The sequence below is a fragment of the Herpailurus yagouaroundi genome, unplaced genomic scaffold (genome assembly GCF_014898765.1).
Source record: "Herpailurus yagouaroundi ecotype Mexico unplaced genomic scaffold, PumYag 183, whole genome shotgun sequence".
Taxonomy (NCBI): Eukaryota; Metazoa; Chordata; class Mammalia; order Carnivora; family Felidae; genus Herpailurus; species Herpailurus yagouaroundi.
In genome coordinates this window covers 14,985,766-15,012,755 of record NW_024412414.1, presented here as the reverse complement: position 1 = coordinate 15,012,755, position 26,990 = coordinate 14,985,766, and the positions used below count along the sequence as shown (strand labels likewise).

The 26,990-nt window shown below is 38.2% G+C and overlaps 1 protein-coding gene across 3 annotated transcripts in view; it reads right to left on the bottom strand.

The window, feature by feature from the left end:
* CNTN3 (contactin 3) overlaps positions 1–26,990 on the bottom strand; it is a 352,529-nt gene that overhangs the window by 7,395 nt on the left and 318,144 nt on the right. For all 3 annotated transcript variants that reach the window (XM_040492151.1, XM_040492152.1, XM_040492153.1), the window contains 3 exons: positions 26,542–26,776; positions 23,958–24,073; positions 13,071–13,254 (listed from right to left, as the gene is read on the bottom strand). In XM_040492151.1, coding sequence (XP_040348085.1) covers positions 13,071–13,254; positions 23,958–24,073; positions 26,542–26,776 — 535 coding nt within the window. The remainder of the gene's footprint in view (positions 1–13,070; positions 13,255–23,957; positions 24,074–26,541; positions 26,777–26,990) is intronic.

Sequence of the window (26,990 nt, the reverse complement as noted above, 5' to 3'; positions counted from 1 at the left end):
TTCAAACCAGCTCTGATTAATTCCAAAGTCTATGCCTCCCATATTACATTGTGCTGACTACCTGAGACCGTATTTAGCTCCTGAATGACTAATCACAGGTTTGTAAATGATGTAAAAGTGAATATGAAACAAGAATGTCACAAAATATGCTCAGTGCCCACTTTCACAGGAAAACGTATCATGCTTTTCCTGATTTCTCAGACAAAAGTGGGGCCTCTTTTCATTTCCCTGATCCACTTTCTTCATGATCCTCATCAAAGGTACATTGTACACCTTTTTTACTATTAATGTGTAAGATCTTTGCAAGCAGAGACATTGTCTGGTAAGGTCTCTGACACAGACAAGTCGAAATGGTAGATTGTACTCACTGGCCCAATGCCTTGACAAGGGTAGATATCAAATTCGATATTGTATATGACTGATGTTTTCATGTAAAAAGCAAAAACTCAAGGATTAAGGAGACGCTTTTACAGTGTTATCAGAAAATAAGTTTGAAACCATTCCCTTTGCATTCCTAAGGGATGATTCATTCAATGAACATTCTGAATGGAGTAAAGATTCAGAGTAAGTATTAGTGAAATAATTCACTGTGACACCAGCAAGACAACATTTGGCTGGTCGCACTTTTCAAATGCAGCATATCAGAATTCAAAATGAATTTTCCAGCTACGTGGTTGAAAGTTCTCCAAGCCATCCTAATAAATGCTATATGTCTATAAAGACAAAACTAGGACAGGAAACATCCACTGATCATCAGCCTTGAGACTTGAAATTGAATACGCCCAGTTGTACCGAGGCTAAGGTGATAAGGAACAGAACCCAAAGAAGAAGAAAACAAGAAAAACATCAACAACACTGGTGTATTAATTGAATACTTAAATGATTTATTCAAGAGACATCTATGTGTCAAGGGTTAAGAAAAAAAAAAGGAAGAAGGAGGTGACAACATCTGGAATAGATTTTGAAAGGCAAATATGATTTTTGCATGTAGAGGTGAGAGAGGGAAAGGTATCCAGCAGAGGAATAAACACCTGCCAAGACACAAAGGCAGGTAATAGTAAGGTTCAGTGGGGAGCTCAGTTGTAACTGGTTACAAGGTAGTGGGGAAGGGCAAGGATAGACCAGATGCAGTTGAAGACGCAAGCAGGAGCCAGATGCTAACGGGTCTAAGAGACCAAAAGAACTAGGAAAGGAGTTTTTCCATAGGCAATTAGGAAGACATTGCTTGAACAAAAGTAGGGAAGTGATACTATCAATTTTGTAGTTTCACAGATCAATGTGGGAATAGGGGGGAAGAAGGAGAATCTTGGCAGGCATTCTGTTGGGAGAATATGGTAGCACTTAGTGTAAGAGAGAATTAAAGGTCTGTTCACACGAAGATGATTGTAGTGGAGTTGGAGGGATGGAACAAATGATGTTTGTGGAGACTCAACAAGTCATGATGGCTGACATCATATGGGTGCTGGCAATAAAAACAAACCTAATTCTGGCTGACAACACAGACCTTGGGGAACAACATCTATACCTGGAATTCCCTTCGGCCACAAATTTAATAACTTTATTGTGTGTTAGGGATCCTTCTGAGTACAGTAGACAAAGAGATTAATATGTTCTCTGACTTGTACCCACAGGGTCTATCAGTGGTTCCCAAGGATCAGTATTTCTACCATTAGAGATGATTTTAGATGGATGACATTTTTAATTGGAAATATTTAGATATTTTCACGTAAGCCAAAAAAAAAAAAAAAAAAAAAAAGAACTAACATCCATTTCTTGATTCACAGATATGATTCTCTGGATGAGGCCAACATTGATACATCTGTAATAATCTACACACAACACACAGATCATTAAAACTAGGTTCTAAACAATGATAAACAAAGGTTATTATGAAAACACAAATCACTCTGATGTTTTCAGCTGTACACAGATGTGTGGTAAGCATCCCAAAATACACAGTCACAATTCAAACTAACTCTGACCTAAGGGAATACTTACTACAAATAATTCATCTTAAACTAAGCGATCAAGAAAAGAATATCACTTTACCAATAACAATAACAGATAGTCTGATTAGCTAATTGCAAAACTTATCTTCAGGTATGCATTTTTTTTAAATAAGTTTACTTTTCTTTGCAATTCATTGTGCTCTTTAACTTTAAAACTTTTTCTATTCAAATAATTGTTTTCATTTTATGAAGAAGTCTTATAGCTACTATCTTGTAATCAAGAGAAATAGTGATTTTCTGTTTATGGTAATGGTATAGTTGCTTTTAAGATAAATATATTTAACTATCAAATTAAATCTATTAGGAAAATAATCATACGGTTTGTTTGCACACATGGGTAAAATCATGCAAATATCATTGAGTGACTAGAGATGGCAAAATGCTGGGAAAATTCTGCACAGGTTGACTTGCTTATTCCATGATCCAGACTTCCCTTCTGCATCTTCATTGCTACTCATAGCTTCCATCCTTACAACATTTAGTTCCCTTGTATGGAGCCTTCAATGCTCTTCTTTTCTATCTTCCTAGGGTCAAACCTCAAGTATGAACGCTTTGCTTCCACAATCTCTATAAAAAGGCTGCCTACTCCTGTGTGCCAAGAATCATCCTGGCATGACACAGAAAAGATCTACCTAATACTTCAGACAGAAGCCTGGAAGCAATGTGGCCATTCACATGGCACATGTCCTGAACTAACTTCCTAGCCTAACAGAAGCCACAGTGTCTCACATGTAAAGGAAGAAGAGCTAAGACAGCAATTTTCTATGACAACCTACAAGATAGTGAAATTGCTCTAGGACTGTCAAGCTTCAAATCAAAAGTTGCAAACTGAAAATGCATCTGCTAAATCCAGCTTGCAATTTTTTTTTTGTCTAACCCATTGCACTTTAATTTTGCTTAGTTGCCAATATTTGAAAGTCAGGAGCTTTCCTGTAAGTTCTGGATTTCTGATTGTTAATTGCTTGTGTAATATCAGATCAGAAGGAATGGACCTTAGGAATGGACCTAAGGAAAGACTTTCCCAGCCATCCACCCCTGCTCATTTCTGTCTGGCTACTAAAGGTGTCTGACTTCACATTCTTCTTTTCTTTTATTTTTTTAAAGTTTATTCATTTATTTTGAGAGACACAGAGAAAGCAGGAGTGGGGGAGGGGCAGAGAGGGAGGAAGAGAGAGAATCCCAAGCAGGCTCTGCAGTGTAAGCGTGGAGGCCAATGTGGGGCTTGAACTCATGAAACCAAGAGATCATGACCTGAGCAGAAACTAAGAGTCAGACTTTTTTTTTTTTTTCCCAACGTTTATTTATTTTTGGGACAGAGAGAGACAGAGCATGAACGGGCGAGGGGCAGAGAGAGAGGAAGACACAGAATCGGAAACAGGCTCCAGGCTCTGAGCCATCAGCCCAGAGCCCGATGCGGGGCTCGAACTCACGGAGTGCGAGATCGTGACCTGGCTGAAGTCGGATGCTTAACCGACTGCGCCACCCAGGCGCCCCTACGAGAGTCAGACTCTTAACTGAGTCATCTAGGTGCCCATTCCTCTTTTAAAATAAACACTAGGAAGTGCATGGGTGATTGGGATTCTCTCTCATCCTCTCTCTCTCTGCCCCTCCCCTGCCCACGCTGTCTCTTTTTGTCAAAAAAAAATTTTTAATTAAGAAAAAACAAATACTAGTTTAGGGTGGTTTATATATATTTTAAGGACATTTAATTGGCATATTTATATAATTAATACATCTTGATTGAATAAAACTATACAATGTAACTGGTTAAAAACATTTTTTTTAATGTTTGTTTATTTTTGAGAGAGAGGCAGGGTGCAAGCAGGGGAGGGGCAGAGAAAGAGGGAGACCCAGAATCTAAGGCAGGCACCAGGCTCTGAGATGTCAGCACAGAGCCCAACGCGGGGCTCGAAACCATGAACTGTGAGATCATGACCTGAGCCAAAGTCAGATGCTTAACCAACGGAGCCACCCAGGCATCCCATGATGTAACTGTTTAAACTTGTTATTTCTCTAAAGGCTTGAGGTTGTGGATGCTGAGGGAAGGATGAGAAGGAGGAAGGGTATAGATACTGAAGGAAGATGAAAATGTAATTCAGGGATCTCTAGAGATCTCTCAGCTACCTGAGCTATATTCTTAGATCCTCTATAAACATCTCATTCATGATCCTTAATATTAGCTGGTAGGGTCGACTGTTTTATTGTTTAAATTTTTTTGAGGTGGTTTAAAAACTTTGTAATTCCTTTGCCTCTTACTTCTCATGGGAAGATTATATTTATCTCACTCTCACGACATTCAGCTTGGCCATGGGGCCTGTGGTTCCCAGGGATGTAGGAAGAGATACTTCCCCTTCTCATTGGCATCTTATAGACATCAGGCTGTGTCATATGACTTCTTTCAACCAATGGAATGCAAGCAAAAGTGAAACGGGCCACTCCCAAGTGGCAGCTTCAAAAGCCATCAAAGAATCTGCTTAGCCATTGTCTTTTCCCTCTGCCATGAGACTAGCATGGCCCACAGAGTGGCTGCTCCTTCAGTCTGGGCGCTGGTGTGAACACAACCTGGATTAGATCAGAATCATACTTGTAGTGGACATGGACTATGAATAAGACAGGAACACTTGTAGTTCTAAGCCACTGAGATTTGGAGGTTGGAGACTGTGGCCTGCACTAGCCTAATCTGACTGCTATAGCTATTAATCAGTATTCTAAATAGCTCTGATGCACCACAGTACATTTTTGTAAAGGAATGGAGACACAAAACAGTACATATTAATATAACTTATCGATTAGGACTTCCAATTTTACTTTCCAGATACTATCTTATGCAGAAGCCCAACCCAGAATAGGCTGATTGAGTTCCACATTTTATTAGAACTTGACATGTGGTCTACATTTTAAAATTTTTGCTAAATTATATCTCAACTTTCACATGCTACAGATTTTTCCCCTGTCAGCTCAATTTCTACTGTTGATGGTATGCTAAAATAGAAAAAAGTCATAGGGGCACCTGGGTGTCTCAGTTAAGCTTCTGACTTCGGCTCAGGTCATGATCTCACCATTTGTGAGTTAGAGCGCCACATCGGGCTCTGTGCTGACAGCTCAGAGCCTGGAGCCTGCTTTGGATTCTGTGTCTCCCTTTCTCTCTGCCCCTCCCCTGCTCACACTCACTCTCTCTCTCAAAAATAAATAAACATTACAAAAGATTTTAAAAAATTAAAACATCATAAAAACAAATTTAATTTTGGTAGAAAGGTTGCTATATTTACAGCACAACACTAGTTGGCGGGCTGGAAAATTATTTCACTAATTTCAAATGTGACAAAAAAAATATTACGTTGAATAATTTTATTACTATTGTTCTTTAAGCACCCATCATGATATCCTTTGTGTATTTGATTAACAGACTCCTCAACATCAGCTTTATAGATTTCACATCGTCCGCATCTTCTTGTCTGCAAGCAAGAGATTACTATGACATTGCTACCGGATGAAACCAGGAATATGAGGCATGTCTACCAATAGGAGAGGGGCTAACTTGTGGCATATTATCACCATGGAATATTATACATACACTAACATACTTATGAAAACTATTAATGACATGGGAAATTGCTATGATATACAGGTAACTAAATATACAGCATACTTCTACTGTATAAAACAAACATTCTATAGAACTTAAGTCTGAAAAGAAAGCCCCACAATATTAATGATGGTATTTCTGAGTAATAAGATTATGGGTGGTTTTTATTTTCTTCTCTACAATTTTCTTTTTTCCCAAATTTTCAAAAATTAAAATATTTTATATAATAAAAAGTATATTAATTAATATTTATTAATTAACATTATTAACTTTATACAATAATTTTAATATAATTTTTATACAGTATTTTCTTATAATAAATATTAATTAATCATAATTTTTAATAAATATTTAATATTAATTACAATACTGTCCAGAATTTTCAAAGGTGATATGTCCATAGTGGTGACGGTAAAACTGGCATTCCATATTTTGAACAAATATGGAATGTTAAGAACATATGTTTTCTGTGATTAATTATGCAAGATTAAGTAGATTTCTTAATTTGTTTTTGGCTCCTTGATGATAGTAAGATGAATTAATGACAAGTGGTTGTTCTTACCGAGAGCTAGACACTATACTCTGCAGTTGGAGTTGATTTGAACTTCAGCATCTGACATTAAACTGCTTAAGCACGTAACATTGTGCAGGAATCAGATCACCAAAAGGTATTTGCTCCAAAGTAATGAGATATATTTTCTTTGGAACCATTAGAATTATTGCAAATAAACAAATGACTTATAATAGGAACGTGACTCAATTTTTAACAATACAACAAAAACATCTACTTCTTAACTCATCTGCAACTCAGGAAAGACTTTTCTTGGGGCCCAACCTGGAATGCCAGGGAAGAATATCTTTCTTTCTTTTACATGACTGGAAATTTCCTCGGTCAAAATATTTTCTTCTTTGGATAATAAAAATATTACAATTTGTAAACTGTAAGAAAAACATTTAAACTTTTCTAGACAATGTGTAGGCAAGTGGAAGATTTCCAAAAAAGTGCCAAAGTTCTTACAAAGTAAAATTTGTAAGATTTACACATTTGGCCAAAGAAATTACTTGATTCTGTATTCGCTGAAATTCTGACTGGAAATCTGAGGAGCACGCATTAGTGAACAATGTATTCTATAGCTATATCTGATCTGTGGTACATCATACACAGACATGAGTCGTTTACATACATATCCGGGATGTGATACATAGAAAAGTCAACAAATAGGGGCACCTGGGTGGTTGAGTCAGTTAAGCATCCAACTCTTGATTTTGGCTTAGGTCATGATCTCATGGTTTGCGGGACTGAGCCCAGTGTTGGGCTCCACACTGACATCATGGAGCCAGCTTGGGATTCTCTCCTCCCCACCCCCGCTCCCCCCCGCCCCTTTGCACATGCACTTGTGTGCGTGTGTGTGTTCTCTCTCTCAAATTAAATAACCTTTAAGAATAAAACCAATTCAACAAATAACATTAAGTCCTCTAGAGAGAAATTCCCTTTACTTTTCCCATTAGCTTGAAGAGAAAGTTGGATTTGAGGATACTAGGTCTTTAACCTCCTTTCACTACAAACATCATAAACAAAAAGGAAGCAGGTTTAGAGGCCTGATCAGGGAAGAACATGATCCTAGTATTAAGAATAGAGAGTGACTTATTTTTTCATTGTATTTATTATTATTACTATTTAACTTATTATTTTGTTAGTAGCTGTTTATGGCAATGCCACTAGTTTCCATACTCTGAAAGTTAGTTTCTGCTTTATTTTTAAGTTTATGAAAGCAAAAATTGTATGTTAATTTTTAAGAAAAGTTGTTAGGTGCATACTAGAAGAGGCCCACAAAAATGGCAAAAATTGAGAAGACAGATCACATATAAAATTTGGGAAACGTTGCATGGATATATTTCCTAAGTCATAATGTAGAGTGAATAATTATCTAATTAAATTATATATACAAAAATTCTAGAACTTCGAAATTATGTATTTGAAGCAGGAATATTCATTTTATCAAAAACCTCTGAAATATTCTTACTCATACTCTTTGTGTGTTTTACTCACATACCTTTTCATTTCCTGAGGACACACTTAATTGGTTTCCATAAATTTAGGTAATTGATTTTAGCTCAACTTACATGGGTAAACATTGTATTTAGAAAAGCAAAAACTCAAGTGCAAAATGTTGTACCACTTAATATTATTCTGTTTTCTCAAGTGGACATACATGCATAATCATCACTGAAGGCATAAAAATACAGGTTCCCCTTGTTCCAGGGTGAGGTCTGGGTATGTGATTCAGGCCAGGCCTGTGAAGGTTTTCTATCAACTGGCTCTAACAACTGGTTCTGGGATAGGCCAAGAAGAACCATCCTTAGCTCTGAATGAAATTATCAGGAAGGAGCGGTCTACTTTTCCCAGGGTGTTTCTTTGACAGAAATAAGCCTTGAGGTGCTAATTGCAATACTTCTACCCTGAAAAGGGAACATGGTGAAAATGATTCCACCACTGAACAGAACCAAGAAATGGAGAGTCTTATCTGTTCAACAAATATTATTGGGCACCAACTATGATTACTTTAACAGTGGAGACAGAGCTCTGAGGATAAAGTTATGATCAAAACAGGTGAAATCTGTGCCCTGAAGGACCTTGATTCCACTCAAAGCAAGCTGGAGAGACAACAATCAAATAAATAAGGACGAGTTCCAGAATGTGTGGTAGTTGTCAGTGCTCTGCCCAAGAACAAAGCAGGGAAGGAAACTGTCAGGAGATGAGGGATGCGCTTTAAAATATGGCGGTCAGATGGCACCGAGCTGGTATTTGAGCAAAGATCTGAAAGAGATGACAGAGTAAGCCATCTTCCTGGAGAAGGAGCCTTCTGGGCAGAGGGAACAGCAAATGCACAGGCTCTGAAGTGAAAGTACAATGAGTGAGGAGGAAAATAGAAAATGAGTCAGAGGAGGATTTGGAGGATGGATCATATAAAGCTTTGTTGAGCATTATAAGGATTTAGTACTTATCTGAAGTGAGATGAAAGGGGACAGCCTGAGCATCACCGTGGCCTTAGGGAGGCAAGGGTGGAAATAGGCTGAGCAGTAAGGGGTCACTGCCCTGATCCCTGTGAGGATCTGCAGCTTGTGAAAGCAATATGATGTGGTGGATGCTTGCACAAGTCCGATTCTGACTCAGTTGTTGGGGTTGAGAGAAAGAGAAGAGTTGAGGCCTATCCCAAGATTTTTGGCCTGAGCAACTGAAACACTGGGATTTAATTCACTGAGATAGAGAATACTGTAGAAAGGAAATGTTTTAAATGGAGTGGGTGGAGCAGTCAAGAATTTAGTTTTAGGAATATTCAGTTTGAGGTCTTACTAGATGATTCTTGAGGATGCTGTTTGAGTGCTGAATCCATCCATACTGAAAGCCAGGATTACCACTTGACTTTTTAGTTATACAAAGCAGAATATTTGCCCTACAAATTCTTTTGTGCAATCTCTGAACATAAAATTCTCGGTCTGTTTCCTTTTAGAAGCCAAGAAATTTCATCATTTACATGCCATCTGCAATTTTTCTTCATCAGTGCCTTTAGACACAAGACGTTCTTAAGAGTTAGCTCTCCTTGGGTTGCAAGTAACCATCTTAGATTACTTAAAGAGGCTAATTACCTTCGAAATGCTTCCAAAAAACACCAAGTATTTGGATATCAAAAATTAAGTGTTTAATGGAAGCTAGAGTATTTAACTTGAGAATCCTTGTATTATTTTACATTAATCAAAAATAATCACACAAGACCCATACTGCTATGAAGTCTTGCATATTGAATTCCATGATTACAAGTATATGAAACTTGCACATTTTAAGCAAGATGGTAAAAGACTACCGTAAGTGTTTTGAATTCACAATGCTCAGTCAAGAGGAAGTATATTTGATTAATAACAGTACTTCAGGCTGGCCTGCTTCTTTAGATGCCATTCCTCCAATTAGCTACCCACTCAATATTTAATGAGTGGTTCCTAGCGCCATGCTGGGTACTGGGGCTGGATGAACAAGACACAGAAGGATTCTTTCCCCATAAAGTTTACAATCCAGAGGGAAAAACAGGTAGCAAGAAAGGAATCAAAGATGTTATGCTAGTTCTTGATGCCTGAAGCATGATGATAATGCTCTTCAGAGAGATAATCACAAAAACCTTACCAAAATTCTTAAATAGGATTTGAAGCTAAATCCACGTCAAAGGTTAGGATGGCTATTAAGAGCTCCCAGTAACAGTAATAACACCGGCTTTAAAGGATTCTGTTTTACTTGCATTTTTGTACCTTTAAAGAAAAATTATTAACATAAAATTGAAAAATTAACACATGCTATTTATATCCAAACTTAGAATAATTAAGGATTTCAATTATCTCTAAGCGTTTCCCACCCAATATAGGAAATTTTCCCCTAATAACACTTACAGATCAACACGCACACTCCCATTCAATTGCAGCAATAGGGATGCATCACGTTCAGAGGGATTTCATTCAATTGGTGGGATTTCCGTCAGACTAAAAGTTCTGTGAACAAAGGAGTCCAGTCTATCTTTGATCACCTTACCCACTTCCTAAGCGTGGAGTAAAATCCCAGTAAATACTGGTGTTAAACGGGATGTGGATATCCTAATTATATGGTTGAAAGAGAGGATAGCACGCTGATTAAGACTGTGTCTGGATTTGGATGCCTATACTGCTACTTAGTCTGTGGTCTCAGCAAAGTCATACAACCTCTATATGCCACAGCATCTTCATCCTTGAAGAGAAGATACCATCACCTTCCAACCCATGGTGTTGCTGTGAGAACTGAGAATCAATGCATGAAACATATCTAGAACCGTCACAGCAAATTACGCAGTAAGTGTGAGCTTTTAAAATCATAATCACCATCGTGATTGGTGCAAACTTCTACTTTAGACTGGGTATTTATATTTTACACCTAAATCATACAAGGGTTTTGCTTCTTTTTACAGTTTTATTTCACTCATTGTACATTATCATAATATTCTTATTGATCTGTAAGTCTTTTCCTTGTGCCTTACCAAATTGCTAAGTTCCTCACTGATTCCATGATGTCATACTGGCTTTTACAATCATAATTTTCTAGCAAGTAATCACATCAATTATTAAGTCAGAGTAAAGAGCCAGATAAACTTGTTTGCATATCTTCTTGCAATCAGAATTTTTGATTGATGCTGTGCTTTGAATATATAAATGATGATGTATATTTAAATCTTACTAATTCAGAATTGTTACTGATAATACCAAACATATTTAGCAAGAAGTTCTAAACACCGAATATTTTTAGTTCAAGTATTTCCAAAACCAAATACTCCTTCATCTAACCCTAGATGTGTAGTATGAGTAAAAGATTGGGTCAGGCTTCTCCTAATAATTAGTGAGGGATAATACTGAAGTATGACATGTATTGGTTGCTTGTGCATGTATGCCACCAAAGATTTATAATGGCTTGTTGCTAAACGTTGCTCTGCAATCTCATTATACTAAATTGGTAACCAAGTTCTCTTTTTTTTTTTTTAATTTTTTTTTCAACGTTTTTTATTTATTTTTGGGACAGAGAGAGACAGAGCATGAACGGGGGAGGGGCAGAGAGAGAGGGAGACACAGAATCGGAAACAGGCTCCAGGCTCCGAGCCATCAGCCCAGAGCCTGACGTGGGGCTCGAACTCACGGACCGCGAGATCGTGACCTGGCTGAAGTCGGACGCTTAACCGACTGCGCCACCCAGGCGCCCCAACCAAGTTCTCTTTTATATAGATAATACAAAGATGAACATGTGAACTTCACTGATTAAATTAACAATGGCTAATTAAAATCTAAAGTAGTAGAATTATGTTTTATATGTATTTTAACTTATCCACAATGCTAGCCAATTATATTTAATTTTATATTATTGGTGTAATTTTTACTAAAATTTATTTATTTTTATTTTATTTTAGAGAGAGAGAGACAGTGCAAGCTGGGGACAGTGGCAGAGGGAAAGGCAGAGAGAATCTCAAGCAGGCTCCAAGCTTAGGGCAGAGCCCAATGCAGGGCTCAATCCCATGACCCTGGGATCATGACCTGAGTTGATATCAAGAGTTGGACACTCAATTTACTGAGTGTCCTATATTATTGGTATACTTAGCAATTTTATTTAATAAGTGTATATTCTCCACAAAAATTTGGCTATTATATATGGAGAGAGAAATGCAATAATGAAACTAGAAATCAAGCAAAATTAATGTCTCATTCCCATATGAAGCCAGTTAAGCAAACATTTTCACTGAGTTAATAAATTTTGAAAACAAGAAAATAATAGTTTTCTGTAAATAAAAGTAATGCGTTATTATGTTAAAAGTACTTAATCTGTCATGCCCACTTTCCTTACCTGTACAATGGAAAAAAATAATGATACCTACCTCATCTGGTAGTTAGGAAGTTTAAATGTGGGAATGCATGTAAAGCACCTGGGACATAGAATGTTCTTAACTATTATCAGCTATGATGATTACAAGGATAAGGACAATTCAAATGGTTGTATTGCAAGGAGTTATTAATACACTGATTAAAAATATACTTGTGCTATCAGTTTCATTGATATATATGCGGGAAACTATGGAATTGCAAATCACTGATTTTCCTGTGGTCTGATTTAAAGCCAAGTTATGTATAGTTTGTAAATGATGCTTGTGAATTTACCTGTGAATATTTAGCTAACAAAGACTCAGCGTTGAACGCAACACTGACATCTCTGATTATATTTTTTAATATTTTGCCACCATTCTGGTGGTAACTTTTTAATGCACATTGCCATCTTTTGAATAAGGTGGGAAAGAAAAAAAAAAAAAGGAAGAAAATCACTCTCGACTCTTCGGTGTGAACTTTAACTTATTCATGTTTAACAGAAATCATCAAGCTTTGGGGAACTAAAAAAACATGAAAATAAACTAAGTTTACTTACTTTATTAGTTTTCAATGTTTATTTATTTTTGAGAGAGAGACAGAGACAGAGAGCGAGCAAGGGAGGAGCAGAGAGAAAGAGAGAGACACAGAATCCGAAGCAGGCTCCAGGCTCTGAGCAGTCAGCACAGAGCCTGACACTGGGCCCGAACCCATGAACCATGAGATCATGACCTGAATTGAAGTCAGATGCTTAACCAACTGAGCCACCCAGGTGCCCCTAAGTTTACTTATTTTAAAAGAAAAGTAGATAGACTTGAGTAAACATCTCACATTAAGATTTTTTCAAAAGGTACACATTTATATTTTCATTTGGGTTTCTATCTGAAGATTCAGGGATATCACAAAGACAAAGACAAGGGTGACTTGCAGTTTACAAGCATTTGGAACTGGGTTTGTAGTATTCATTGTGCTTAGGGACTTGGGTTGTCCATTTTAAATGATAAAGAAGGCTATCATAAACTACTTCCTTACCATTCAAAAAATTGGAATATACGTACGAGTTTTCTTTGTGGTTGCATTCACCGTGGTGCTAAAGGGACCAGCACCAGCACTGTTGTAAGCCCGGACAGCTGTGTAATATGCCACATTACTCTTCAAGCCACGGAGTCTGGCTGACGTCTCATTTCCCGCCACTTTCACTTTGCTTGATGATTCCTCTTCTCCATTATTCCAGTACCGCACCTGGTAGACAGAAAAACAGAAAAGATGCAAAAGGCTGACACAAACAATACCACCTTTTATATTAGGTGGTTTTCATTAAGATCGGTACTGTAACGTATTTATATTCAACTATTCGAACATAGACTCATTAAGACCCTACTATGTGCTAGGTGTTCCATTAGGTTATCAAGTGAGACAAAAAGGGACTCCAAGAGAAGACAGAGAATAAACAAGTACACAAAGAAGCCAGATAAAGTCAAAGAGAGTAAGTGCTAAATACTACTAGACTATAGCTTATAAAGGGGAAATGAGGGTGAAATCCAGAAATTTAAAAGAGCAAGCTGCTCTCACTTCTCAGGCCCTAACCAGCCAGGACCGAGCTCACCTCCAGAATGCTGACAGCCCTCATGAACCTCCACTGGATGGTGGAGGTTCCCTCTGTGAAGAAAGTGAACTGTCAGAGAAAGGACTATCCAAAAGCCAGCTGGCTACTGGACTGTACTACAGTGATGGCCAGCTGTCAACAATCCCACCTGTGCACGCAGAGCTGTGCAGGAGAAAAGGAAAGCCACTGACATAGTCATGAATCGTGCAAAATGATGAGATGTTAAAGATAAATCCATATGTAGTATAAAGTATAAAGTAAGTTAAGGAGGATATTTAATTAAAAAAACAAATAAGGGTAGGAAAATATGATAAAAATACATGTTCCCTATCTCTAAAGTATTACTATGCTTTACTAGAAAGAATAATACTTTTCCCAGAAATATTACATGAGAACAATTATTACCCTACATGTATGTATATATGTATATACATATGCATGCATATACATACACATGTATATGTGTGTGTTTACTTATATGTTTATATTTCTATTATTCACATTATATTTATATATAGGACCCCTTAAACTCATGTAAAATGCTGTGTCCATCCATATATAGGTGTATGCGCATTTCTTTTGGAAATGAGTTAATTTTTATAAAAACCTCAAAAGAAGAATATAAGCCCAAATGATCAGGACTAACTTGAATATGTAGTTTCTACACCTTTAAAGCACTGAATTAACACTGAAAGTTGATGATGACATGTTAGCAAAAAAAAATCCACATATCTTAACAGACCCCATTTACCATCATAAATGAAAACTCCACGGATTTTATTCATTAATTAAAGATAACATGCAAAAGAACTGTCTTTTATAGAGCCACAGCTAAGTAAATTGCTAATGGATACCAAAAACTGGCATACATTCTGAACTCAACAATCATAAATACTAGGTAGTGGTAGGTTCAGACAACTCCCAAATGGCAAGACACCATTCCCTCCCCTTGAAAGCATTATCTACTTAGTAACGAAGAATGACACATAACCAGTAATTAAAAAAAAAAAAATGTTACAGACAGATTGGCTTGTGGCCTTTGATATAGCATAGATTGGGGGGTGGGAAATCACAAAATTATGAGTTATTAAAATATCAACAGATGGGACGGTAGAGGCATTCAGGAGTTAAGTAACTCAATCAGGGCAATCTGGCCTCTTCTTACGGGCCACTCTTTTTCTGATAGGTCAAATCACTTCAATATAAGTTGTCTACAGAAGTGTTCCTTACATGACTAATTCAAAGAAGAAATGAAAATAATTTTCAATTGGCATAAAGAATATCGTTAATAAATTTACAGAAAGCACTTAAAAGTCCTTGATAGCACTATGCTTCTGAAGTACTCCGTGTACCAGAACGAGAGATTTATTTTTAGATCTAAGTTTCTGACACATATTAGAAATATATAGACAATGGAGAAAATTTGCACCAAATTGGAATATATTAGTTAGAATTGATTATGTAATCTTCTTACATAGCTTTACTTAAAAAATTGAATATATGTGTATTAACTCAAACATAAAGAAACAAGGCAGTACATTAATATTCCCAATTTTCTGTGAGTAGTTAATCAATTGTGTTCTATAAACTTTTGGTCAAGAATATTTATAAGGGTAGATAATTACATTTTTAAAAAATATTTATTTATTTTCGAGAAAGAGAGAGAGAGGGAGGGAGAGAGAGAATGAGTGGAGGAGGGGCAAAGAGAGAGGGGGAGAGAGGATCTGAAGTGGGCTCTGTGCTGATAGCAGTGAGCCCGATGCAGGGCTGGAACTCACCAACCATAAGCTGAAGTCGGTCTCTCAACCAACTGAGCCACCCAGGTGCCCCGATAGTCTTTTTTCAAAGGAGGGAAAGGAAAAAAATAACGTAAGAAAAATAAAGGAAAGAAAATTATCTTTTATTAAAGACTAAGACCATGTCTTTCCTCCCAGCTGTGTTCTGGGTAAAAGTCCTACACCTGAGAAAACAAAATATCACTCTGTGCTAATTCAGATTTTATAGACATAACCACAATGCAGGGAAGAAGAAAGGAAAAATATCCACATTGAAGGAAAATCTCTGCAAATATAACTGTTTTGAGTGTGTCTACTATACTTCAATTAAAAAAAAAGATGATAGAGAATAAATATATGCATATATATATAAATATATATGCATACATAAATATATGTTATATTTGGTGTAAAAGAGTTAATGTAACAAAGACAGAACATGAAAGTTGCATCTACTAAAGATGAGCAGAGAAAAATATTAGAAAACACATGAAGAACCCGCTAACAAGAAAGAAACTTAGGAGATTCAACTAGTGGGAGACTGGCTACAAGATAGTGATCTGAAGTGGATCTTAAAATAAGTATATTTAAAATGTCCAGACTTATTACAGAAGGAACTGAATCTGTATTTGCCAAGAATAGAAGATTAAAAACAAACCCAAATTGGGTGTATTTGAAAAATACCAGAAAAATACAGTATTAAAAAGTAAAATCAGTGACAGAATTAAACTGAAGACTACATGATGGAAAAGAGATTTAATAAACCCTGAACGTGGAGAAAAAAAAAAATAATGAAAACAAAGTTAAGAGATATCGAAGTCAAATGAGAAGTTCCAACCCGAGTTCCAGGAAGGATTAAGGAAAAGGCAACAATCAAAAGAGAAAATAAAATGTCCGAGAATATTCCAGAACTGAAGACACACAGAAATTTTCACAAAGTAAACTCTGAGTTTAGTGTGTGGGAGGGAAATAAACAGTAAATCTACTGCAAAGGACAGTGTGATAAGAATAGCTGGCTCTCAACATTTTCCTATCACGATAGACCTGAGTTATAGTTCACCCTCTTGAACAGCTGTGTGTCACTGTGCCTTGGTTTGCTAGTGCGGAGTGTGCACCTGTGAAGAGAAACCACTGCATTTCTGGGCATGGAGGACAGCAGGAGAGGCAGATGCCAAGCTGGGGACACACATCTGAAGCAGTGTCTGTCTTGGTCATTACCACAGCTCTACCACTCACAGCAAAGCCTGCACATACTAAGCATTCAGTATTGCTGGATGATTTAAACCAATCCCATCTCCATCCTTCCCACTACAGAGATTCACTGGGACATACTAAGAAATATATATTTGGTCTCTGCCAAGGTTTCCTGGCATACAGATCGCTCCAAACCCTTGGAATCTCCAAAGAGATGTGTCAGTATGTATGCTAATGAGCTATCTGTGGCTGCAGGATACCTTAAGAAAGGGGCTGGTTGCCAGGGGGACCAACCTTATAATTTGAGGGTGGGAACTTGCAGCCTCACCTACTGACAAGAGGCTAGAGGTTGAGTTACTCAGGTTGACTAAATATCACCGATTTAACCATCTATGCCTAGGTCGTGAAGCCTTCATGAGAAGCCCTCCTGGAAGGGTTCAGAAAGCCTTGGTGACCACACCAAGGTACTGGGACGGTAGAGCTCCTGGAGAGGGCATGGAAGTTCTGTGCCTCTTCCCACACACCACGTCTTATGAATCTCTTCCATTTGGTTGTCGTATCCTTTATGATAAACGGATAATAGTAAATAAAGCGCTTTCCTGAGTTTTGTGAATCGTACCGGCAAGATCTCAAACCCAAGGAGGAGGTTGTGGAACCCCTGATTTTCAGCCAATCAGACGTACTAGACGCATCTGAAGTGTATGTGTGGGGGAGGCAGGTAGTCTTAGGGACTTAGCCCTTAATTTGTGGGATCTGAAGCTAACTCCAGGTTTATGGTGTCAGAACTGAACTGAATTTTAGGACACCCAACAGACATCAGAGAATTGATCAGCGTAGAGAAAACCCCTCATGTATTTGGTGTAAGAAGTGTTTGGCGGATACAGCAGAGACGAAGAGATGGTTTTTTCCTTTCATCCACCAAGCTAAGTACTCAATCCTAATATTCTGTGCATCTATGAGACACTGGAATTCTAACTGCTTGAGGAGATAAAATAATTATTTTTCTTCAGAACCATAAAACCATATCACAAGCCAAAATATTTTTATCTGTATGAGTAAACAGAAACAAACCTGAGGAATGTCAGGATTTAAAATGCTACCTCTGTTTCTGCAAGTAATTTGGTCCTTCCAAAAACTGATGTCCCTGCTGTGAGGAGTCCTTAATATCATTCCTCAAAGGATTTCACTTAATTAAAACTTAACACAAGATGCAATCTATAAAAATAATCTATTGAAAAAACGGCACTTTTTCAGCCATTAAAATACAGGTATTAAGTCAGAAATACTATTTTAATAGACTAAAATAATTTTGTATATGCTTAAAGATTTTCAGAGTGACAAATATTTCAACTTAGCTGTTAGACACCAAACATACTTAAATAAACATAAGGCAGCAAAAATGCAGTCAACAGTGTTTTAGAACACAAATCCAGATCTGTCTTCTACTCTTCTTTAATTGGTTCTCAGCTCTCAGGATGGCCTGTGTGCTATTCGACCCTTGACCCTGGCTTCTCACTGGATTTGGCCAACGGAAGGCAGATGAGAATATGGGAGGAGAGAGGCCGAGATATTTATTCCCCTGGATCCCTCAACGCTGAGACCCAGTTTCCTAGGGATCACCTTTGTCTAATAAAGAACACAAACTTCCAGTTATAAAATAAAAGTCATGGGGACCTAATGTAAAGCAATGGTAATGGCAAAGGTAGATCTTAAAAGTCCTCATCGCATACATACAAGATTTGTAAGTATGTGTGGTGATGGATGTTAGTTAACCAGACTTACTGCGGTGACCATCTCACAATATATACAGATATTGACTCATTATGTTGTATACCTGAAATTAATATAATGTTGTATGTCAGTTATATCTGAAACACACACACACACACACACACACACACACACACACACACACAACTCCATTTGGGCAACCCTCACTTACACACTAGTTGCTGTTCTCTCTAGCATAACCCATCCTTCCCCTGAGCCAAAGTTCTACATTTCATTTACTTGAATTCATTTTTGCCTGATTTCTAATTGTTTAAATATATCTTAATTGTCTCTCTCCAATTTTCCTATGGACATTCAACTCATTCTAAGATGAAGTTAATTCTTTGCCTGATAGTAAGGAATTAGACTCAATACATAGTTCTTTTTTTCTGACAGAATTTTCATACTCTCCAAAAATTACTCAAATATTTGACATCTTTTCCCATTGTAATTACAATGTTAGGAACTAAGCACATTGTGTAGAGCTATTTAGAACAGGAGGCAGGACGAAGGTACCAGTGAAGTTACAGTTTGGCATTTTGCTTACATTTTTGGTTATGCTCCCCCCATACACTTTAAAAAAAATCTACTAGGTTTCCTCCAAATACGCTAATCTGTATTATTTCACACTTGTAGACTTCTGTTTCAATCACTTATTAAGGTCATTCTCCCAACTTTTATTTTTTCAAGACACATAATGGCTTTAAAGAAACTGATGGTATATATTATGCTCTAACTTTGGAGCTTTTGCTCCTCCGGCACCCGCTACCCATGAACTTAAACATGCCGCATCCTCTTTATCACATCTGTATCTCTTGTTCCTATCCAAAGGGCACAAGAAAAGATCTGAGCCTGAGTGTTATAGCTTAGCAGATGAAATAAATTGGAGCCCAGGGAAATGAGCTCCTCAACTACTACTTGGTCAAATCAGAAAGAAAATTAGTCTAGATGCTAATGATGATGTGTGCTCAGCATGCCAGGTGGCACATGATCAACCCTCACTGAGATGAGAGAAAAGCAGGAGCTATTAACAATTTTAAAGCCATATTGGGGAAACTGCAACCCAGAAAGTTAGCCACATGACTGGTAATTAAACACTCTGCTAAGTCGTTTGTCTCTCCATGTTAGTGCTTGAGTCATTATTGAACCTAAGAAAATATATATTCTTATCTTGGTGTAACTATATAAATTATTTCTTAAGATTTTCCTGATTAGTCTATCTTTCTCTTAGTTTGTTTTCTTTGCCTTCCTACCTAACAAGCACTCGGGAAAGACATTTTCACTAGTTGTTTCCTTTCAACATGCGTATCCATGCCGCATTTGGATATTAGGTCTGCTGTTCTTTATATACCCAGGGCAGAGCCAGTGCACCCCAACTCACAATTAATTTCAAGGAAGTCCCATTTTCTCATTGCCTGTCTCATTTTTTGCTTCCTACCCCAACGGCAACAACAGCACCAACAGAAACAATAGTCACTGTGTAAGTGTTTGTTTCCATATTTCTTCACTGCTTTTCAAACTTTTTCCCCCAAAGAAATCTCATCCCAATGACCAATACTCAAAACAGAGAAAAGCCCAAGTCTCTCTGGGCCATTTTGACAGTAGCGGCTTTATCTCATTTGATTCTCCAGTGATGCAGTATGTTATTTACTATTACCATCTTTATTTTAACTGAACGTTGGAGAGCTTTAATAACTTGTTCAAGGCCACACAGCAGTAAGAGAGCGGAGTCAAAACTGCATTTATCTAATCAACACATATTGTTTGCATGCCTCCTGTGTACCAGATAGGACTCTTGGCACTGAATAAACCAGCAGAGTTCCACGTCCCTTATGGAAGCTTCCATTTGATCTGAGTGGGGATGAATGCAAGTCTGTCTCATTCTAAGATGGTGTGGACTTTGTAAGACACTATGCTGGCTCTGCTTGCATTATTTGGTTTTCTCTTTCATTCGATTACTCTCTGTTTCCTGACATGACCAACAGAGGTATGCTTCAGCTTTCTTATAGAATATTCTTTTTTTTTTTGTTTTGTTTGTTTTTTGAAAGAGAGAGACAGAGGCAGAGGGAGAGGGAGAGGGAGAGAAAGAATCTTAGGCAGGCTCCACGCCCAGTGTATAGCCTGATGTGGAGCTCAATCTCATGACTGTGTGAGATCATGACCTGAGCTGAAATCAAGAGCTCGATGCTTAACTGACTGAGGCACCCAGGCACCCCTCTTTTTTATTTTTTGTTTAAAAAAATTTTTTTAATGTTTATTTATTTTTGAGAGACAGAGAGACAGAGACAGAGTGTGAGCCGGGGAGGGGCAGGGAGAGAGGGAGACACAGAATCCCAAGCAGGCTCCAGGCTCTGAGTTGTCATCACAGAGCCCAACGCAGGGCTCGAACCCATGAACTGTGAGATCATGACCTGAGCTGAAGTCAGACACTCAACCGACTGAGCCACCCAGACACCCCTTTTTAAATTTTTTTTAATGTTTATTTACCAGGCGCCCCTCTTATAGACTATTCTTATCATCTTAAATTTATATATTGCAAAATTAACATCTGTCTGCCTCTATGCTGCCAAACAATTGCCAGCAACGGCTAGCTTTGCTGTGGTGCTTGAAAACCCACAAAGCCCATTTCCACATATTCCCTTGCTTATTTCTCTTAACTATTTCACAAACTACAACCAGCTCTCAAATTATGATCCTGTGTAATGGTTTGTAAATGACAAAGTTATGAATGGGGGATGTGTATCTCCATCTACTTTTTTAGGCATGCAAAATATGTTTTTTTCTTAAATTTTATTTAAGTTAATTTGATTTAACCATGGAGCTTCATATCCCACTCAGCTAATGGGAAATTCAACCTCAATCACTGCGGGGGTCCCTATTCCCACACCCTCGCCAAGAAAACTTACTATTACACTGGTTTGATCCCGTCAGTTCCTGGACGGTGCTTGGAAAATGGGAAATCAGTGATCATTGCTGCATATGGGAAATACATCTGTTCCCTCCTTGTGGTCTTGCTACCAACATGGACACTGCCAGATAGAAAGCTATGAGGCCATAAGCCTCAGATGTTTGTTTCCACCAAGGTCACCCAAAATTTCTCTTGTATTTTTTCCTCAGTGGCATTTCTCTCTTCTTACCCTCCAGGATATATGAAACTAGCTCCTTAAGGGCTTGAGCTTTGGAATCTAGGAAGCTAGGAAGAAAGGGCTCTTACAGGCAACTTCTCTTGACAACCATCATAAACTCTCTGGAGGCAAAGAAGCTTAGAGTTGAAGAACGGCTTGAGGATATTTACTGGGGAAAATTCCATAAGTTGATATTTCAAAATTCTTCTGAGATATGACGTGTACTTACGTGTTGCTTATTATTATGAGCCAGAAACTGTGAAAAGCATATTAAGTGTCTAGTATCATTCAATACTCCCCAAATCCTAATGAGGTTGAGCCAACTACTGCACCATTCTGCAGGTGAGGAAAATGAGGCTCACAAAGTTTATGCAACTTTTCTAGCACATCCAGGGAATGACAGAGTCAAGGTTTAGCGCAGGTTTGAGCTCAGAACTACTTTCCTTTGCATTTCCTTCCATCTGACCTATCTGTCCCAACAATGCCATTGCTGTAATCATTTGGGAGCTACCACGGGCTGCCCACCACCTTTCAGTGCTTCCATTCACTGTCCTGGAATTAAAGGAACTTTCCAACTAAATGTTCTTGGCTTCCTTTAAGATGCTGATAAAGTTGGTTTGCTGTATCTGTGTGGGGTTTTACTTCTTTAAGTCTGGGCAGCTCTGTCTCTGATTAAGTTTCTTCATGTCAGGACCTGAGTGTCCTGTGTTTAAGGGGCAAGAAGATATTTCCCTATGGATGCCTACTAAAAATATACATTAATAAGACTCATTCCTAGATGTTTGGGTTCAGGGAGTCCAGGGAGGGCTCTGGGGGTTCAACTTTAGCAAAAATTTGTGTAATTCTGGTACAGGTAGCACATGGTGCCCTCTTAGAGCATCACTGCTTTAGTCTACCTTTTCTCTATGTTATCATTAATATTTATTCAAGTCAATGTTTGGTTACCAGAAACAGAAACTCTCTAAGTTCAAATATAAAGGGAGTTTACTGAAAAGAAGGGCAAGGTGTCATTATGAAAAAGAAGACAGTGAGGTGACTTAGGAATTGCACAATTGTCAAAGAGGTATTCTGTGTTGCTTTCTCTAAGCCTTCACGGGTCCCTGTCTCCTCCATTCACTGGAGCTGTATGGGAATATGTCTGTTCCATCTCATCTCTGCAGACCAGCTTTGTCCTGCTTGCCCACGGCCTTCACTTGAGAAGCCTTAACCGAGTCCTAAATTCGACATATCACTGCATTACACTCAGTGATTACAATCTCTATATCGCTTAGTGCAACATATCAAATAAGAATCTGACTAGCTCAGCTTAACTGTCTATGGATCTGATGGCCACCGTGGTTGCAATAATTTGAGGTTACATAGGCAAGTGGTGGGGTCTATGGTCCTGTGTTGCAAATGTGCCTGTGAAAACCTGTCACTGAATCAGGAGTTACAAATGTGAGGGAAGTTTCCAAAAAAGATGGCTGTAGGTCGGGATGAAATCATAACTGTAACTCTTGGAATATCACTGTCAGAGAAGTCTTAAGACCTTTCATCTTGTGAGTTCTCAGCTCAACTGCTCCCACTTCCAATTGCTCCCTATTAAACATGGCACCCAGTCTGGATGGTTCTTCTCAACATTCAAAGCCATTGGAGCCTGGCTCTCCTGTGTCTATCTGTAGTTGTCCTTCCCACAGGAACTTTCTTCTGCAGGCGAGTTTCTACTCCTCTACTTCTCCAACATGCCTTCCTTAATCTGGAATGTTTTCCATTTTCTCTGTGTCTGCTTACTTTTCCTTTTTAAAGTTTAAGTTTATTTTGAGAGAGAGAGAGAGAGAGAGAGAGAGAGAAAGAGAGAGAGAGAGAGTGGGGTGGGGCAAAAAGACAGAGAGATTCCTAAGCAGGCTCTGCATTGTCAGCACAGAGCCCAACACAGGGTTCGAACTCACAAAATCTTGAGATCATAACATAGGCTGAAACCGAGAGTTGGATGTTTAATCCCAGGTGCCCCCAAACAGAGTTCTTTGAAAGTAAGAATTAGGTCTCAGACTGAAGGCAAGAATTAAGTTACAGACAGCTATCTTCTCAAGAACCTAAAAGAGTGCAATGTAACAAGGCCACCAAAAAAGTAAGACAAAGAGCTGGAGGAAAGAGTTTTCCTGTTGGCATAAATATCTTTGAACTTAATAATGCAGTTCAATCTCATTCTTATTTTCTAGGCAATCTATTTAAAAGATTTAGCCCATCTGATTGATATATGATCTCCTTCCATATTACTGTTTTTTTTTTTCCTTTTCTATCCCAAGTTATTTTCATTCAACTCGTTGAGTTAAACTCAATATCCACTGATAATCACATGGGACAATGTGGTGGTAAAATTTCAATAAAAGTCAGACTTTAGTTAAGATGTCATTGTTGAAAAGAAGTTTAAATTAAAGGAGACAAGGTACCACAGCAACATACATACACAGTCTAATTAGTTTTAAAAGAAATTACCTCATAGCCAAGTAAATGTCCATTGCTTAACTTCCAAGGAATGGTGTTCCATGACACTTCAATTTCTGAGGAAGACAGGCTATTTGCAGACACTTGAGATGGAGCTATTGTAGGCTCTGTTTGGCAACAGAAAGTGAAATACAGTTATTATTTTGGTACTTAATTCAAAAATCTATTGAAGCTTTTGTTTTCAAAAAAGTACTGTAATGTATTTGAAAATTCAACTAAGTAGATTATAAAATTAGTTGAAAACATGAACCATGTCTTGGTCTATTTCCATTCCTTGGGAGTCAATGGGCTTTTCCTTGCTAAACAGCCATAGGAACCTGTTCTTTCCTCTGTTGTACTTTTTTCTTGGTACCTTTTCTTCCCTTCTTTTCCTTTGTTCTCTCCCTTTCATCCCACAGCTCTTGCTTGGGCACTCCTATGCCCACAAAGGCTGTCTGTTTATTTATTTATTATGTTTTGCCAAACAAAGTCATGCTTTACAGAGTTCATTTATTCAATAAGCATTTAGTGAGTGCCTTCTGTATTCAAGGCCCATAACAGGGGCACACTCAAGTAAGATGGGCCAACTTCCAGGAGTTCACTGTTCTGAAGGAGTAGACAGGCATGCACAGAACTTATAACACAACAAAAAGATCCTTTTGTAATAAACAACTCTTAGCAGCTTTAGGGGCTCACAGTGATTCTCTCCTCTCAGGGCACAGCTCTGAGCAGAGGCTCCCCCTGCCCTGATATCCATTTCTGTGTTAAATGATCCTTCTTCTGGGCCATGCTTATTGATAGTGAGACAGAGTCTTGGTCCAAGGAAGGACCTATTGGATTTTTTTCTCCTGAGTATTCGAAATTTGGTTTGGACAAATAAGGAAGGAGTACTTGAGGTCAGTCAACCACGCGTGACACCCTACAGAGGTAGATGGTTTCTGAGGCCCCAGAGCTTCTCTGATTAATGATCTTTATGAGGTGTGCTATTTAAAACTTACTTTGATTGGATAAGTCCTAGTACATTTCCACCAAATCCCTTACCTTTCTCACAGATAAGTCAAATGTGTTTCTGATGTTTGAAATAGAAAGACCTTTACCGAACTCATCATTAGTGGCAAGAATAGTAACAGAAGGAGGAAAGGGCAGAGGAGGAGAGGGCGAAAGTCTGTAGTTGTCCCTCCTTCTAACTGCCAGCCTTTCCAATCCACGGTGCACATGGTAGGCAGTGTCTGAAAAACTCCCTGGTTAACTGCCATCTTTCCACAGATCCCTGCCTTTGTAATGAAAATCTTTGGCAACTCTTGGAAATGGGGTCTGGCTATTAATATGAAGGCTTTCTTTCTTTCTTTTTTTTTTTTTGCAAAAGTTTATACTACCTGTTTGTTTTTCTCTCCAAACTCTGTAGAAAAAGAGAGGATAAGAATAGTGTCGGGGGTATTAAAAAAAATTGAGTCTTCTTATTATTTTAGACACAACAACTGTGGACCATGTTTTTCAATTTACTGCAAGGTGCTGGGGGTAGAGAAGACACTGTATAATCACATTTCATGAGTTCAGAATGGTTAAGAGCGAAGGCTCTGGGTTAAAATACTAGCTTAGCAAGTCTGTATGGAGTGTGGCAAGTCTATGAATTTCTCTTATTAAATTTCCATTTTCTTATGTATAAATGGACAATAATAATAGTGCCTATGTGTAATTCCTCCTTGGAAAATCCAAATTAGATAAAGTCTGGCAGATGGTAAGTATTCAATACATGTTAGCTCCTGTCATTCTTATTAAGTAGAACCCCATGTGAGAGCCAATATTCAGCTGCTTTTGTCCCATAAAACGGCAATTTCATATGATTCTCCTAATAATACTATTTTCTAAAGAGATACCATAGTTGGGGCAGGTGTAGAAGAAAGGCAGAGAAGTGGAATGGGTCCAGAGTGGACTGGCTGGAGCTGGTGCATCACATTCTCGAGTCTGCACATTGCACACCTCTCCATGTCACACTTCCGGTCCTCTCTGTCCACCCTGCTAACATCCTATTTGCAGGTCACAGGACACACTATAAAACCTGAGATTAGGGCATTCCCAAGAGAATATCTTAATCTTATCCCCAAAAGAAGAAAGTTGTGGAACACTGTGTTGTTTCTTGCTTCACAAACTGGGACTTGAATGCACTCTTCATCAAGATTTTTATAAGGGTTATTTACTTTGACAGTGGGGGAGGGGCAGAGAGAGAGGGAGAGAGAATCCCAAGCAGGCTCTATGCTGTCAGGTTGGAGCCTGACTCAGGGCTCAAACTCCCGAACCATCAGATCATGACGTGATCAGAAACCAAGAGGTGGCTGCCTAACCACCTGAGCCACTTAGGTGCCCCAGCTCATCAAGAGATTTTTAGCCAATAGTTACATCCTCTGACTAGTGAGTCTGGTACTTCCAAGTAGGCATGGTTGATGTTTACCACCTGAAATGTGAATCTCACTGTGACTTCAGTCATTATCCTTTGGAAGAAATTTATCTGAAGTCACAAAGAACTTCCAAATCAGTTTTTGGAGCATAAGTGGTTTATTAGGTTGGAACTGATATATAATCAAAATGTTTTCCATACCTTCTTCTGCAGAGAACACTGTTGTCACCGGGCTAAATGGTCCTTCGCCTTTGTTATTATAAACACCCACTTTAACTTCATACAGTGAAAATGGCACGATGCTTTCATTCCTAAAGACATATCTTGGGGTATCAGGAGATGTAACCACTGTCTGGATCCAGTTGGTAACTCCAAGGGGACGGAAAGCAACAACATAACCAAAACCTTCACCATTCTGCAGTTCTTCAGGGACTGGCTACAAAGGAAAGACATATTAAATCACCCTTACACATGAGAGTGAGATAAAAATAAATGAAGCTATAATCCTTATTCTTTTGCAAAAGCCATCAAATAATAATTGACATCGTATTAAGCGGTTATATAAAAAAAGGAGAAAAAGGTCAGTGGCACAGTCAGCTGCTTTTAAACAGACATATGCCACTCTTTCATAGCCATCCAGATAACTAATT